The following is a 12,138-nucleotide window of genomic DNA, read 5'->3' on the forward strand; positions in this document are numbered from 1 at the left end:
TGCTCTAATGACTGCTTTTATAAAAATACTCTTAATTCCTTATTCTTTTGCTTCTGTACTATAAACAATAAAATTACCTTATAATGCCCTTTTTCTCATTAACATAGGTACATAAATTAATAGCCCTTATCTTAAAAAAGAAAAGAAAAGAAATCTCACCCTCATAGCCTACTCTGCCTGCATCCTCTACCTCACTACCGTTCTTCATAGAGGCCTTTTCTTAAGCCAGTTGTCTACAGTAGCTCTCTTCCATTTCTGATTCATGCCCCAAGGACTCCACAACTCTTTGATTGAAGCCTATGTTTCTACTGCTTCTCCAGTGCTCTTGCCAAAGTTATCAGCGGTCTCCTCCATCCTCCTCTCACTTGACTGTTCAGCAGTAATGGACACAGGCACTTTTCTCTTTGAAAGCACTTTATTCTCCATATGATGCTATTCTATCCTGTTTTCCTCTAGTGACCTTAGCTAGATCCTCCCTTTTCAGTCTGCTTTTCTGACATCTCCTGTCTGCTTCACTTCTAAATGTTGCTAGCACCCCAGGGCTGGCTCCTGCTTGGTTTCACTCCAAAATTGTTTTTGTGTATTGATCTCGTAACTCTCCAGTCTTGTTAAGATTGTAGGCTTTTCGAGGCAAGGATCATATACTGTTCTCTCTTTCCTTTCTTTACTCAGAAAATCCATTTTAGCATTGGGGATGTAATTAGTGGTAGAGTGCTTGCATAGCATGTGTGTCAAGGACCTGGGTTCAATCTTCAGCAGCATGGGTGGGGGGAAGATCCATTTATTCCTGTAATTTATACTACTTGTCGGCCTCTACCTTTTTTCAGAGCTCCTAACTCATGTGTATTTCCAGTTGATAAGATTATTTTACAAGTACATTAAGTTCAAAACTGATCTGTATATCCTCTACCTGTAGTCCAGTTTTCATTGTATAAATTCTCAACTCAAGATGTCATCTTCCACAAAGCTATCTGAGCAAAAATATTAGAGTCAATCTAACTTTCTATTTCTCTCTTTCTTCTTCTACTTACTCATTTAATCCTGTCGGTTTTTTGTCTTCTTTTTTTCAAATATGTTCCCTCTTTTCTATTTCTGCTACAATTGCCTTAGAGTTACCCCTTATTCTTTTGTGTTTTAGGTCATGTCCTGTAGCAGCTTCTTGACCCCTGTGAAAAGCCTGGCTGACCACCATAGTGAATTAGATGCTGGGCCAGAGTTATTGAAGGTGTAATTCTATAAGGCACAAATGACATTGTTGTTGCTCAAATCTCACTGGACAGCTGGGAAGCTAATGTTTCCTAGTCAGATAAGCCAAGGTCAATTACCTTAAACTTCATTAATCACAGATCATTCTCTGGCTGGGTCCTATCCCTGTTTTTTTTTTTTTTTTTGCACTATTAAGTTAGTTATTGAAATTCAGACAAATAGAATGCCCAAGGCAATTTTCTGTTTTCATAGATGTTTAAGAGCTGCATAAGAGGAGGATCTTTACTTTTTAAACATGTTTATCTTTAATAATTGTGTGAACATCATGCACAAAATTTTTTGTGTAGATCTAAAATGTAGTTTTAACTTTTAAATATTTTATGATATGGATCTATTTTCCTCTTACTGCTGACACATTAGCTGGACAAATATTTCACCTAAAATGTGTTCCATTTTTTGTCTGAAATACTGAATGCTTGGGCTTCACAGTCCACTCTCCCTTGAGAGACAGGTAGGCCTTGAGAACAGCTATTCTGATCTTTGGACAGTTAAAACATGTGTGTGATCTGATTGCTGTTTTCTTTAGTAACTTAATTATTTAAAACCACATTTGGATGGGCAACTTGCATGAACTATGAACTACAAATGACTTTAAAATAATTAGATCTGTTTTTAATTAATTAATTTATTATGGTTATGAGGCCATCAGACCAGAGTTTTTTAAAAAATCCAGGCCTCTAAATGCTTTAACCTCTAATTGGTTGATACTCTTATATTTCAAGTAACCTCATTAAATTTATAGAATTTTTAATTTTGTAAATAATGCACTTTTGAAGATACAATGTAAACTTACATTGTTCAAAGCAGGTACACTACTGGTGTTTTATTGAGTGGTGTTGTATTTATCTTCTTATAGCCAAGGTAGGGATTTGCTCCTACGTAATTAAAGTCATGCTTTTGCGATGTAGAATTGCATAACATCTGTTGGTAATTTATTGGTGAATTAAAATGAAGGCTAAATTACTTTATGAAGAAAGCAATACTTGGAGTCATTCCTTTGCATCCTTTCTGATGACTCTGTGCTGCTTTTCCTTTAGGAATAAATTCTCTTTAAACTCTTCACAAAAGGATGTCAGTCTGTCCCCATCCTAGCACTTACATGTTGTATAGAATTGCTGTTATTCAGGAATGAGGGGTTATGTGATTTTGATCTAATTGACCCTGAAAAGTCAGAGGAAGCAACTTTTATGGAGTATGTTTGAAGGCTATGTTACCTTTCCATGTAAAGACTTGAAAGAAAAATGATACATCAATAGTAATGTTTTGAGTCCTACTACATTCTACATACCATTCTCACACTACTCTAACTCACTTCATCCTTACATCAGCACTGGACAGGTAGTTTGCTACCTTTGTTTTATAGATGAGGAAATTGATATACATAGAGCTTTAGTGACACACCTAAGGTAAAGGTAGGATTTGAACCCAACAGTCTGTCTCCTTGGTCTCAGATGCAGCCACCATGTGATCAGCATTTATATCACCCATGATGGAAGTGAATTAAGGACAGATATTTGAAAAGCAAAGAGAGTAGTAGTTCAGTAAAGAAGACCATGAGGAAATGATCAGTGAGGTAGGAGAAAACCAAATTTTAGGAGGGAAGGAAAGATGACAGTATCCATGCCACGAAACGCCTTGGAAGGAAACAACTGGAAAATGTCCATTAAGCTTGAAGAGTGTTCTGCTTAGCTAGAGTACAGCTCAGGGAATAAGAAGTAGATAAGAATCAAGTTGTTGGAGGTTGGGAAAAAACTGAATGGTAATTGGATGAGCAAGTTAAATTATAAGAATTGACCTTCCTTTAAAGGTAAACTTTAGAATAGGAGCCCAATTTTCATCCACCAGGGAATTAGATATGGGATTGTCATCTTAAGTCCTAGCAAGGTGTCAGATCAGCATCTTAAGCTCCATGTGGTAAAGGGATCAGTTTTTTTAAAGAGTTTCCAATCATTGTGGATCAGTGTCAATAAATGCAATAAAAATAATTTACTAGAAATGTCACATGCTTAGTTATCACATCATATCAAAGTATTACAGAAATGACTTATTTTTTACTCTTGCTTTAAAAATTATATTAATATATAAAATATTTGCAATACATATTAAATACATTCATCATGGGGAATTGGTACATATACATATTGCACCTTGATCTTTACCTCTTCATGGGCATGTAGCAATTGATTTTTGAACCGTGACTCCAGGCTGCACTTTGTGAACCAAGAAAACATACATGAGGTTAAAAATATAAGCAATGACAGCTTTTATTGGGGTTACATGAATAGATCTGTAAGTTAGGAGAAACCGGTTCAGTAAGAAAACAAGTACATTCCATCAAGTGGAAGGGGAGCTAGATTTTAAAGGTGAAAGGGGGGACAATGGGATGAGGTAAAATAACTTGTTTCGAACAATTTTTGATTGGCCCTGTCAGTTACACAAGGTATTTTGACAAATCTAGGTTAGTTCTTTGGGTCTGTTCCTACATTAAGCTGCATATGATTGGTTGTGAGAGGGCTGTTGGTTTGCAATTATCAGTAGACAACAAGTTTTAAAACAGTCAGCAAATCATCAGAAGTCCCACGATGGGGGACTATTGCAATCTTTGGTCTTGCTGGTACATTCTTTCCAGACAGTATTTTTACCTGGAAATTAAAGATTGAGGAATTTGTCTCTCCCAAGTTCAGTCTCCAAGGCTCACAGAAAAGTTTTGCTGTCTCTTGATCAAACTTAATTTTTATTTTCACACCTTTTGGGAGATGCTCAATTGCAAATATCCTAGAGTCTTTGGTTTCCTCAATATGCTGGTTTTCCCCCTCTCTTCCTCACCAAGTTTCATTGTATAGCTGAGTTTTTAATCCCTTTTCATATAGTTTAGAAGTTCTTTTAATTCATTTATCTGGTTAGCTCTTCCTCTGTTTTTGTATATAAGCGTTACTTGCCTAAATTTTATTTTGTCTTCTTATTTTGTCTTCTTTTCTTTTTTTTTGGTACTGGGGATCGAACTCTGGACCTTGTGCTTGCGAAGCAGGTGATGGCACCACTGAGCTAAATCCCCAGCCCTGGTATTCTTTTCTAATGTACTTTTTACCCTTTTGTTGTTGTCATTCCACACAGTGATATGAGCTTTGAGTGGCAGGCAGTGGGAGCATCTAAGTCCAGCAAGGAGAAGTATTTTATCATTGACATTGTCTAGAATGGTGGACATGTGGTGTTATGTCCTTAAGTCTCCCAAAGACTGATAAGTTAAAGGTTGTTCGCCAGCCTGTGGTGCTACTAGAGATAGTGGAATCTTGAGGAAGTGGCCCAGTAGATGGAACTTAGGTCCCTGGGGTGCAGCCTTGAAGAGGGTACTGAGGCTGCACCCACTTCCTGTCTCTCTTTGCTTCCTGACTGCCATGAAGTGAGCAGCCTCTCTTGGCATTACTCCCACCCTGGTGACTTGTGCCACCACAGGTCCAAAACAACAGGGCCACTTTACCATCAGCTAAAACTTCTGAAATTGTGAGCCAGAATAAATCATTTCTCTGTTTTAGTTGATTATGTCAGGTATTTTGTCACAATGACAGAAAGCTAACATTCATAATGCTTCCACTGCTCCCTTGGTAGGCCACTGGCCTTAATTTTAAGTGAAGAATGAATGTACTTTGAATTTTTGGATAGCTTCTAATTAAAATACATTGAAAATATTATTCTTATGTTTTATAGGCCAGCGACTACTACTCAAAGTCTTTAAAATTTGATCCAGAAAATGAATATGTTCTCATGAATCGAGCTATTACAAATACAATATTAAATAAATATGAAGAAGCAAAAGAAGATTTTGCATATGTAATTGAACGCTGTCCCTTTTGGGCTGCAGTATATTTTAACAGAGCACATTTATACTGCTGCTTAAAGCAATATGACCTTGCTGAGGAAGACCTTAGTAGAGGTATATTTTTTAGAAATTATTTTGATGAGATTAAAGTGGTTGATATGTTTGTTTTTAGACTATAAAAGAAGATCATCAGGTGTATTTGTCTTAGTAAATTTATACAAAATCAAGGTGTTTAGATAGCATATCTGAAATGTAATCAAAATAGAGTCCTTTATGTAATATCTTAACCTAAAGCTTTGGTAAGCAGATATAGAGAATTATTAGGAAACTATATATAAGCAATGCCAACCTTTCAAAGAAAGCCATTGCATTATTGTTTTAAAATTAATTTTATTGGTACAATTTAAAAAATGATCACAGTCATCAAAGGGAATTTCTACCTGTACATGATATATCTTGATTCCCCTTTTTCTCCTAGTCACCTCTCCTCCCTTCAATCTCCCCTCCCCTCCTTTTTTACAAAAGCTTTGTTTCCATTTTTCCTTCTTTTCTTGTGTTTTTCATTTCCCCTCCTTCTTTTCACCCTCCCATCTCCCAGTTTACCTTTCCTTACCTTTTCCTATTTCCTATTTTCTATTATACATTTGGTTCCTATTTACCCTTTCAGTTTCTCACACCAGAAAGACAATGTGATATTTACACACATGTGTTCTATTTATTTCACTTAAGAGAATGGCCTCAATGTGCATCCATTTAGCTATAAATGTCTCTAGTTTCTCATTCTTTATGGCTCAGTAGTACTCTATTTTTAAAAAGCCGAAAGATTTATATGTTCTGAAGAGAAACCAGAGTATGGTACTTCATTTTATAAAAAAACCCACATCTCTTTATCCAATCACCAGTTGATGGGCATTTGGTTTATTTCCAAACTGTGTCATTATAAACATGGGTGCACATGTATTGTTGGAGTATGTTTCTTTTAATTCTTTTGGGAAGATACCCAGAAGGGGAATAGCTGGGTCAAATGGGACCTATAATCCTAGCTTTCTGAGGAATCTCCACACTGATTTTCACAGTGGTTGCACCAGTCTCCACTCCTACCAACAGTGGAGCAGGGTTCCTTTGTCCCCTCAGCCTCACCAGCATTTGTTATTGGTTAATTTCTTAACATCAGCCATTCTTTCTGGAGTGAGGTGGAATTTCAGCATTGTTTTAATTTGCATCTCTCAGATGACCAATGTTGAACTTTTTGTCGTACATTTACTTGCCATTTGTACTTCATCTGAGAAGTGTGTATTCATTTCAGATGTCCATTTTTCAATTGGGTCTTTAAATTTGGGGGGTCTGATTTTTTAAAAATTCTTTGTATGTTCTAGATATTAATCTTTTGTTTGAAGGAATGAAAGCAGTCCTAAGAGAGAAATTTATAGCAGTGAACTCTCACATCAGGAAAATGAGCAAACTCAAATAAACAACCTAATGATGAACCTCAGAGCTCTGGAAAAAGAAGAACAAGTCAAGCCCAAATCTCAAATGAGAGAGGAAGTTACAAAGATTAGAGCAGAAATTAATGCAATTGAGACTAAGAAAACAAAGAATCAATGAATCGAAGAGTTGGTTGTTTGAAAGATTAAATAAAATTGATAAATCTTTACCCAAACTTATCAAAAAAAAAAAAAGGAAAGAAAAGACTCAAATTCATACAATTAGGAATGAAAAGGGTGAAATCACAATGGATCCTGTGGAAATCTAGAAGATCATCAATACCTACTTCGAGAACCTGTACTCTAATAAGATGGAGAATACAGAAGAAATAAACAGATTCCTAGATACATATGAATTACCAAAGCTGAATTGAGAAGATATAAAAATTCTAAATAACCCAATATTAGTCAGTGAAATTGAAAATGTATTAAAAACTTAACCAACAAAGAAAAATCCCAGGTCCTGGTGGCTTCACTGCTGAATTCTACAAGAAATTTAGAGTAGATCTACTGGCAGTTCTCTTCAAACTCTTTAGTGAAATAGAAAAGGAAGCAGTACTCCCCAAATCATTTCTGGAAGTATTACCCTGATGCCATTGTATTGTGGTTTCCCAAATTAACTGTCTTAGGAAGAGTCAACATTTTAAATCTAACTGAATTTTTGCAGTTGAAAAAAAATGTTTTTAAATCAGTTCTTATAAAATTTTTATATTTAAAAATAAAACTATTTGGAGTATTTGCATAAAGATGTCTTTAAATCTGTTTCTTTTGCAGCACTATCTTTGAAGCCTAATGATGTGCTGGTGTGTAACCTCAGAGCAGAAGTTCGTGGTAAAATGGGTCTGATTGAAGAAGCTATGGCTGACTACAATCAAGCACTTGATCTTGAAGAATATGCCTCAGTTACCTGAGTTCCTAGACTGTACTGTGATTTCTACTGTAGCTTACATTTAAATGGCTATTCTTCCTGAAACTGAAATATATTTGTTCAGAAGTTTCCACTACCTTATGTGTTTTCTTCATTATGCTCAGTCTTCTTCTTCTTTTTATTTTTTTAGTACCGGGGATTGAACTCGGGTCCTTGTGCTTGTGCAGCAGGCGATGAAACCACTGAGCTAAATCCCTGGCCCCAACGCTCAGTCTTCTTATATAACCCTTTAATGCATTTTAACAAAATGTTTGTTATATATTAAGTATAAAACTTTTAGGTTTTTTTTCGTATTTGGAATATCTCAATATTGAATATCTTCATAAAATGAAGAATTTAAATGGGAATGCTTCTCAAGGAATATGAATGCTTAAAATATTTTCTCTAAAGTAAAATAATTTCCTTTGAAGTAATATGATTGTAGAGAAAGTGTTATCAACCTTTTCATGAACACATACTAAGAATGTATTCAGCAGTATCCAGATAAAAGATAAATATAAGATGATAACTATAAAAATATTAAAATCAAGCACATTCCTCTCTTCTCCTTTAAATAGTGTATATACTAGCCTGTATTCTTTCTGATACATTTTTCCAGCAGATAAACATGTCTCTCTTTTTCATGTTCCTTTCTTTCTAGGATAGCACCTATTAAGATTTCAGGCCTCCAGTTTCTCTGAGACAATGCCTTCTTCCCTTTTAGTTCTGACCTCAAAGATGCATAAATAAATGCAGATTGCATAAGTATGCAAGAAAATCTGTCTACACTTGTGGTTGGTGCTTCATAGTAGGAGATGAATTTAAAAATTAAAACAGCTAAAAATTCTTTATAGAATGTCTCTAAGGAATCCCTGAATCAACCAAAGAACTGCTTTCTTTTAACTCACTGATGATAAGAAGACTTCTGGGCTTTTATTTCATCCAGATTTGCTTCACTTGATTTACGTTCCTTCTTGGTATATTTTCCCCCAGTACCTACCCAGCTCCTCAGAGAGAGATCAAGTGTTTTGGAAAGAATGAAACTGAAAGTTGATTTTCAACTGAAAGTTGATTTTAGTTTGTAAGCTACTGTGCAGATGTTTCACAATATTTTGGGATAATTTTCCTGGTGAGATACGTGGGTTCAGGAAGCGGTGAGGAATGGTTCATCCCTAGTGAGTCAGTCATATCACCTGGTGAATCAAACCCATGTAATATGTTGTTTCGCATCCTCTATCACTGATCTCCAGGCCCCCTTATCCCTCCCTTTGTCACAGATTCCATTCAGACTGACTTATGCACCCATAGACAGCACCTCTCCTCCTGCTGTGACGCACATTTCACTTGTCTCCCTGGTGGACCTGAGCTCCTCTGTCAGTGCTCAGGGGATGGGTGTGTGGAGTTTCTTTGGTGCCTGTCCCTGAGATCTGAGTCTTTATCATATAAACGTTTGATGATGAGAAAAAGGGACAGGGAGATAAATTTGTCTCCCATGCATCTCTTGTTGATATACATTGATTCCTGAAGAATAATAGTTCTGGAGATTGAGCAGTGGGTCGCACTTACTGGTGACCAGCTGCAAAGCACACTGCATGTTAGTGCTTTTGTTTTTCCTGCCTCGCTTCCTTTTCTTGCCACTTTTGCTTCTTTGTGATTAAACTTAATAAAGTAGTGGCTCAAAAGCTTTTGCCTCAGATTCTACTTTCTAGGGGAATCCAGACTAAGCCAACTAGTAATTTAATATTCCCGCCCCCTAACTGCACACTAGTACTTTCCACATAAGGTGGGATGTGATAACCACTGGGAAATGATACAAACCAAAAGCCACAAACACATAGTGGAGCCAATCATTTTTCACTTGTCAAAATGTTGTATGTCCCCTTGCCCATATTCCTGCATATTCAGTTTCTGCATTCCCTGCCAACATCCTACTGCAGACACCTATGGTGTTCCTTCAGAGGCGTTCATCTCAGTCCTCATAGAGGCCAGGTCAGAACTGCAGAGGACTTAATGATAGTGGAGAACCTTCAGCCAATGGCAGAGGCGAGATGAGGAGAAACTCTTTAACTCCTTGCCTGTTGAGTGGTAACTTCCCTGACTTCCCCAGTGTTCCAGATGCCCACTGTATACATTCCTCCAGAATACATATTTTATTGCTTTCTTCCCTTTCTTGCCCCTCCTCACCTTCTTCCTTTTTGGTTGGCAAAAGCATGATAGGATCCCCTTTAAAGTAAAACAGTATCTCCAAAGAAGAGGCATTAGAGTTGGATTCTGAGCAGGGTGATGTCTGTAGGCAGAGTTGCTGAACAGTAAGGTCTTCTGCAGAGATCATGCATCTGGACAGACATACAGAAGCAGGAAAGTGGAAAAGCAACATTTGAGAAGTAGATGGAGCAGAGAATTTCTGTGAGAACATGTTGGGAGAAAAACATGGCTAAGCAGTCAGAGTCATTTGTGGAGGACCCTTACTACTAGATAAACGAATTAAAGTTCAAAGCAAGGAGTCAAAACTGAACTGTACGTGTGAGGGAAAGAGAATGGCAGAAGGACAGAGAGAGGAGGTTTCTCTTTGTTCTCTTTGTTTCCCTCCATCCACATATTAAGGATCCAGGGTTATTTTAGCATCATCAATAAAAATTTGACCTTGGAAAATTGATCAGATTGTCTCTGTTTTGTATGGACCCCTTTCTGATGGTTATCCCAAACATATGAGGGACAAGACAGCAGGATGAAGGCAGGATGAAGGGAGGATGGAGAATAAGGGAGAAAGTGACATTACTGGGTCATTGGAGTTAAGTCTGGCACAAATGCCACTGAGAGAAGAGGGAAGAAATATCTAGATTCCCTCTTTTCTGATTAGCTTTATGTAGTATTGATCTCTTCAGCCACTGGACTGAGCCTACATACTTGTCACAACTGCTAGGATTTATGGTTGGGTTTTAATTTTTTACAATATTTGTATGATATAAGCACACACACACAGAGCTCTCACTGGTGATTGTCTCCTCAAGGTAAAATTGGAGAGGTAAAAGAAGTGGGAGGTTTTTTTTGCTTTGTTTTACTTTTTTTTTCTTTTTTCTTTCTTTCTTTTCTTACTTAATAAGAAAAAAAGGGTGACTTTTACATTCAATTTTATGCATTTCTGTTATTTATAAGGGTTTTTGTTAGTGGTGTTTTTCCCCAGTACAATATAAGCTCTATGAAAATAGGTGCTTTGTCTTTTTTGTTTCATGTTATATCTCAATACTTGCAGAGCCCGGCAATTATTAGGTGTTCCTGGAATATCTGGTAAATACAAACAAATTATAAACATTATTGTCTAGTTACTGTTTGCTTGTTACATGTCCTTTAGACTTCTTGCATGTCTTCCAAAAAATGAAAACTGAAAAGCTAAAGATTTCATTTATCAGATGTTTTGGCAGCCAGCAGTCAGAGTTGCTGGTGTGATTTAGACTCTGCCAATTTGATGCAGTCCCTCAAAGCTCAGTCAAAGTATTGTCACGTGGGTCACCCTTTTGCTGGTGTTAAAATGGTATGTTCTGCATAGCATGAATGTTTTCAGATTCAGCAAATAAAAATACAAGACTACTTCTCAAATCTAAGTCTCAGATGGACAATGAAAAATTCAAAACTTCAGTTAAATAGAGGTCCCTCTCTTCAATTTATTTTTTTGTAAAAATGTATCCCAACTATTGTATGGGATGTACTTATATTGAAAATCATTTTGAACTTTAATAATTTCTGAAAAACCATTTTGGAAATGAAATGGTGGTGATCTGAAATTCAAGTGCCGATAAATATCTTGTGGTTTTGCCTGGTAATTCTACTTTGAAGCCAACCATCACAACCATCCCTTCTCATCATGCCCACAGATTGCAGATTTTCTTCAGCCAACAGATGCTGGGCTCATTTCTTGGTCTCTTTCATTCTTATCAAAGTTTCTGTTTACAGAGAAAAATATTAAGTATAGAAATATGAAGTATGGGAATAAATAATAGAGCTCCCCTAATATTATAATGATGTTACCCGAACTTTGTTCCATTTTTTTTTCTGGGGCTGGCAATTGAACCCAAATCCTTTACACTCAGCTGCATCCCCATCCCTATTAATATTTTTAGTTTTGAGAGTGTCTTGCTAAATTGTTAAATTGTTCAGACTGGACTTGAACTTGTGATCCTCCTGCCTCAGCCTCCCAGAGTGCTGAGATTATAGGTGTGTGCCACCATGGCCAGTTCTTTGTTCCATTCTTATTTATCACATAAATTTCTTTAGACTGCCATTCTGGTATTAAATTGATTTATTTTAAGAGAAGGAGTTTTAAAACATAATTACATAGCTATTAAAAATGTGCCCTTGTCATACTCAACATCAGTTCTTTTTAAACCAGATTTATTCATCTTACATTTTGGGAAGCATTGTACTTTACAGTATTATTGCTTTATAAGCATAGCTAGAAAGCAAACATGTCTAAGGGGGAGGGAAAATTGCTTAATGCCTGCTGAGATGGATGAGAGAGAATGAACAAGATACATAAGTCGATTAGTTGCCTGGACAGGTAGGCCCAAATCACATGCCATTATCTTGTGCTTTGAACACCCCAGTCTACATTCTTAAAATGTTGAAATAATAAGATCTTACTCCCAGAGATTTTTCAATATCATAAA

The 12,138-nt window shown here is 36.5% G+C and overlaps 1 protein-coding gene across 3 annotated transcripts in view; it reads left to right on the forward strand.

The window, feature by feature from the left end:
• LOC147828803 (tetratricopeptide repeat protein 6-like) overlaps nt 1-10,130 on the forward strand; it is a 46,934-nt gene extending 36,804 nt beyond the window's left edge. For all 3 annotated transcript variants that reach the window (XM_087208018.1, XM_087208017.1, XM_087208019.1), the window contains 2 exons: nt 4,972-5,197; nt 7,342-10,130. In XM_087208018.1, the coding sequence (XP_087064144.1) occupies nt 4,972-5,197; nt 7,342-7,478 (363 nt within the window). In that variant the 3' untranslated portion in view covers nt 7,479-10,130. The remainder of the gene's footprint in view (nt 1-4,971; nt 5,198-7,341) is intronic.
• Nucleotides 10,131-12,138: the final 2,008 nt, after the last annotated feature.

This window comes from Heterocephalus glaber, unplaced genomic scaffold (genome assembly GCF_053883595.1).
Source record: "Heterocephalus glaber isolate CG9 unplaced genomic scaffold, H.glaber_assembly_v1.0 deba00000901, whole genome shotgun sequence".
Lineage (NCBI taxonomy): Eukaryota > Metazoa > Chordata > Mammalia > Rodentia > Bathyergidae > Heterocephalus > Heterocephalus glaber.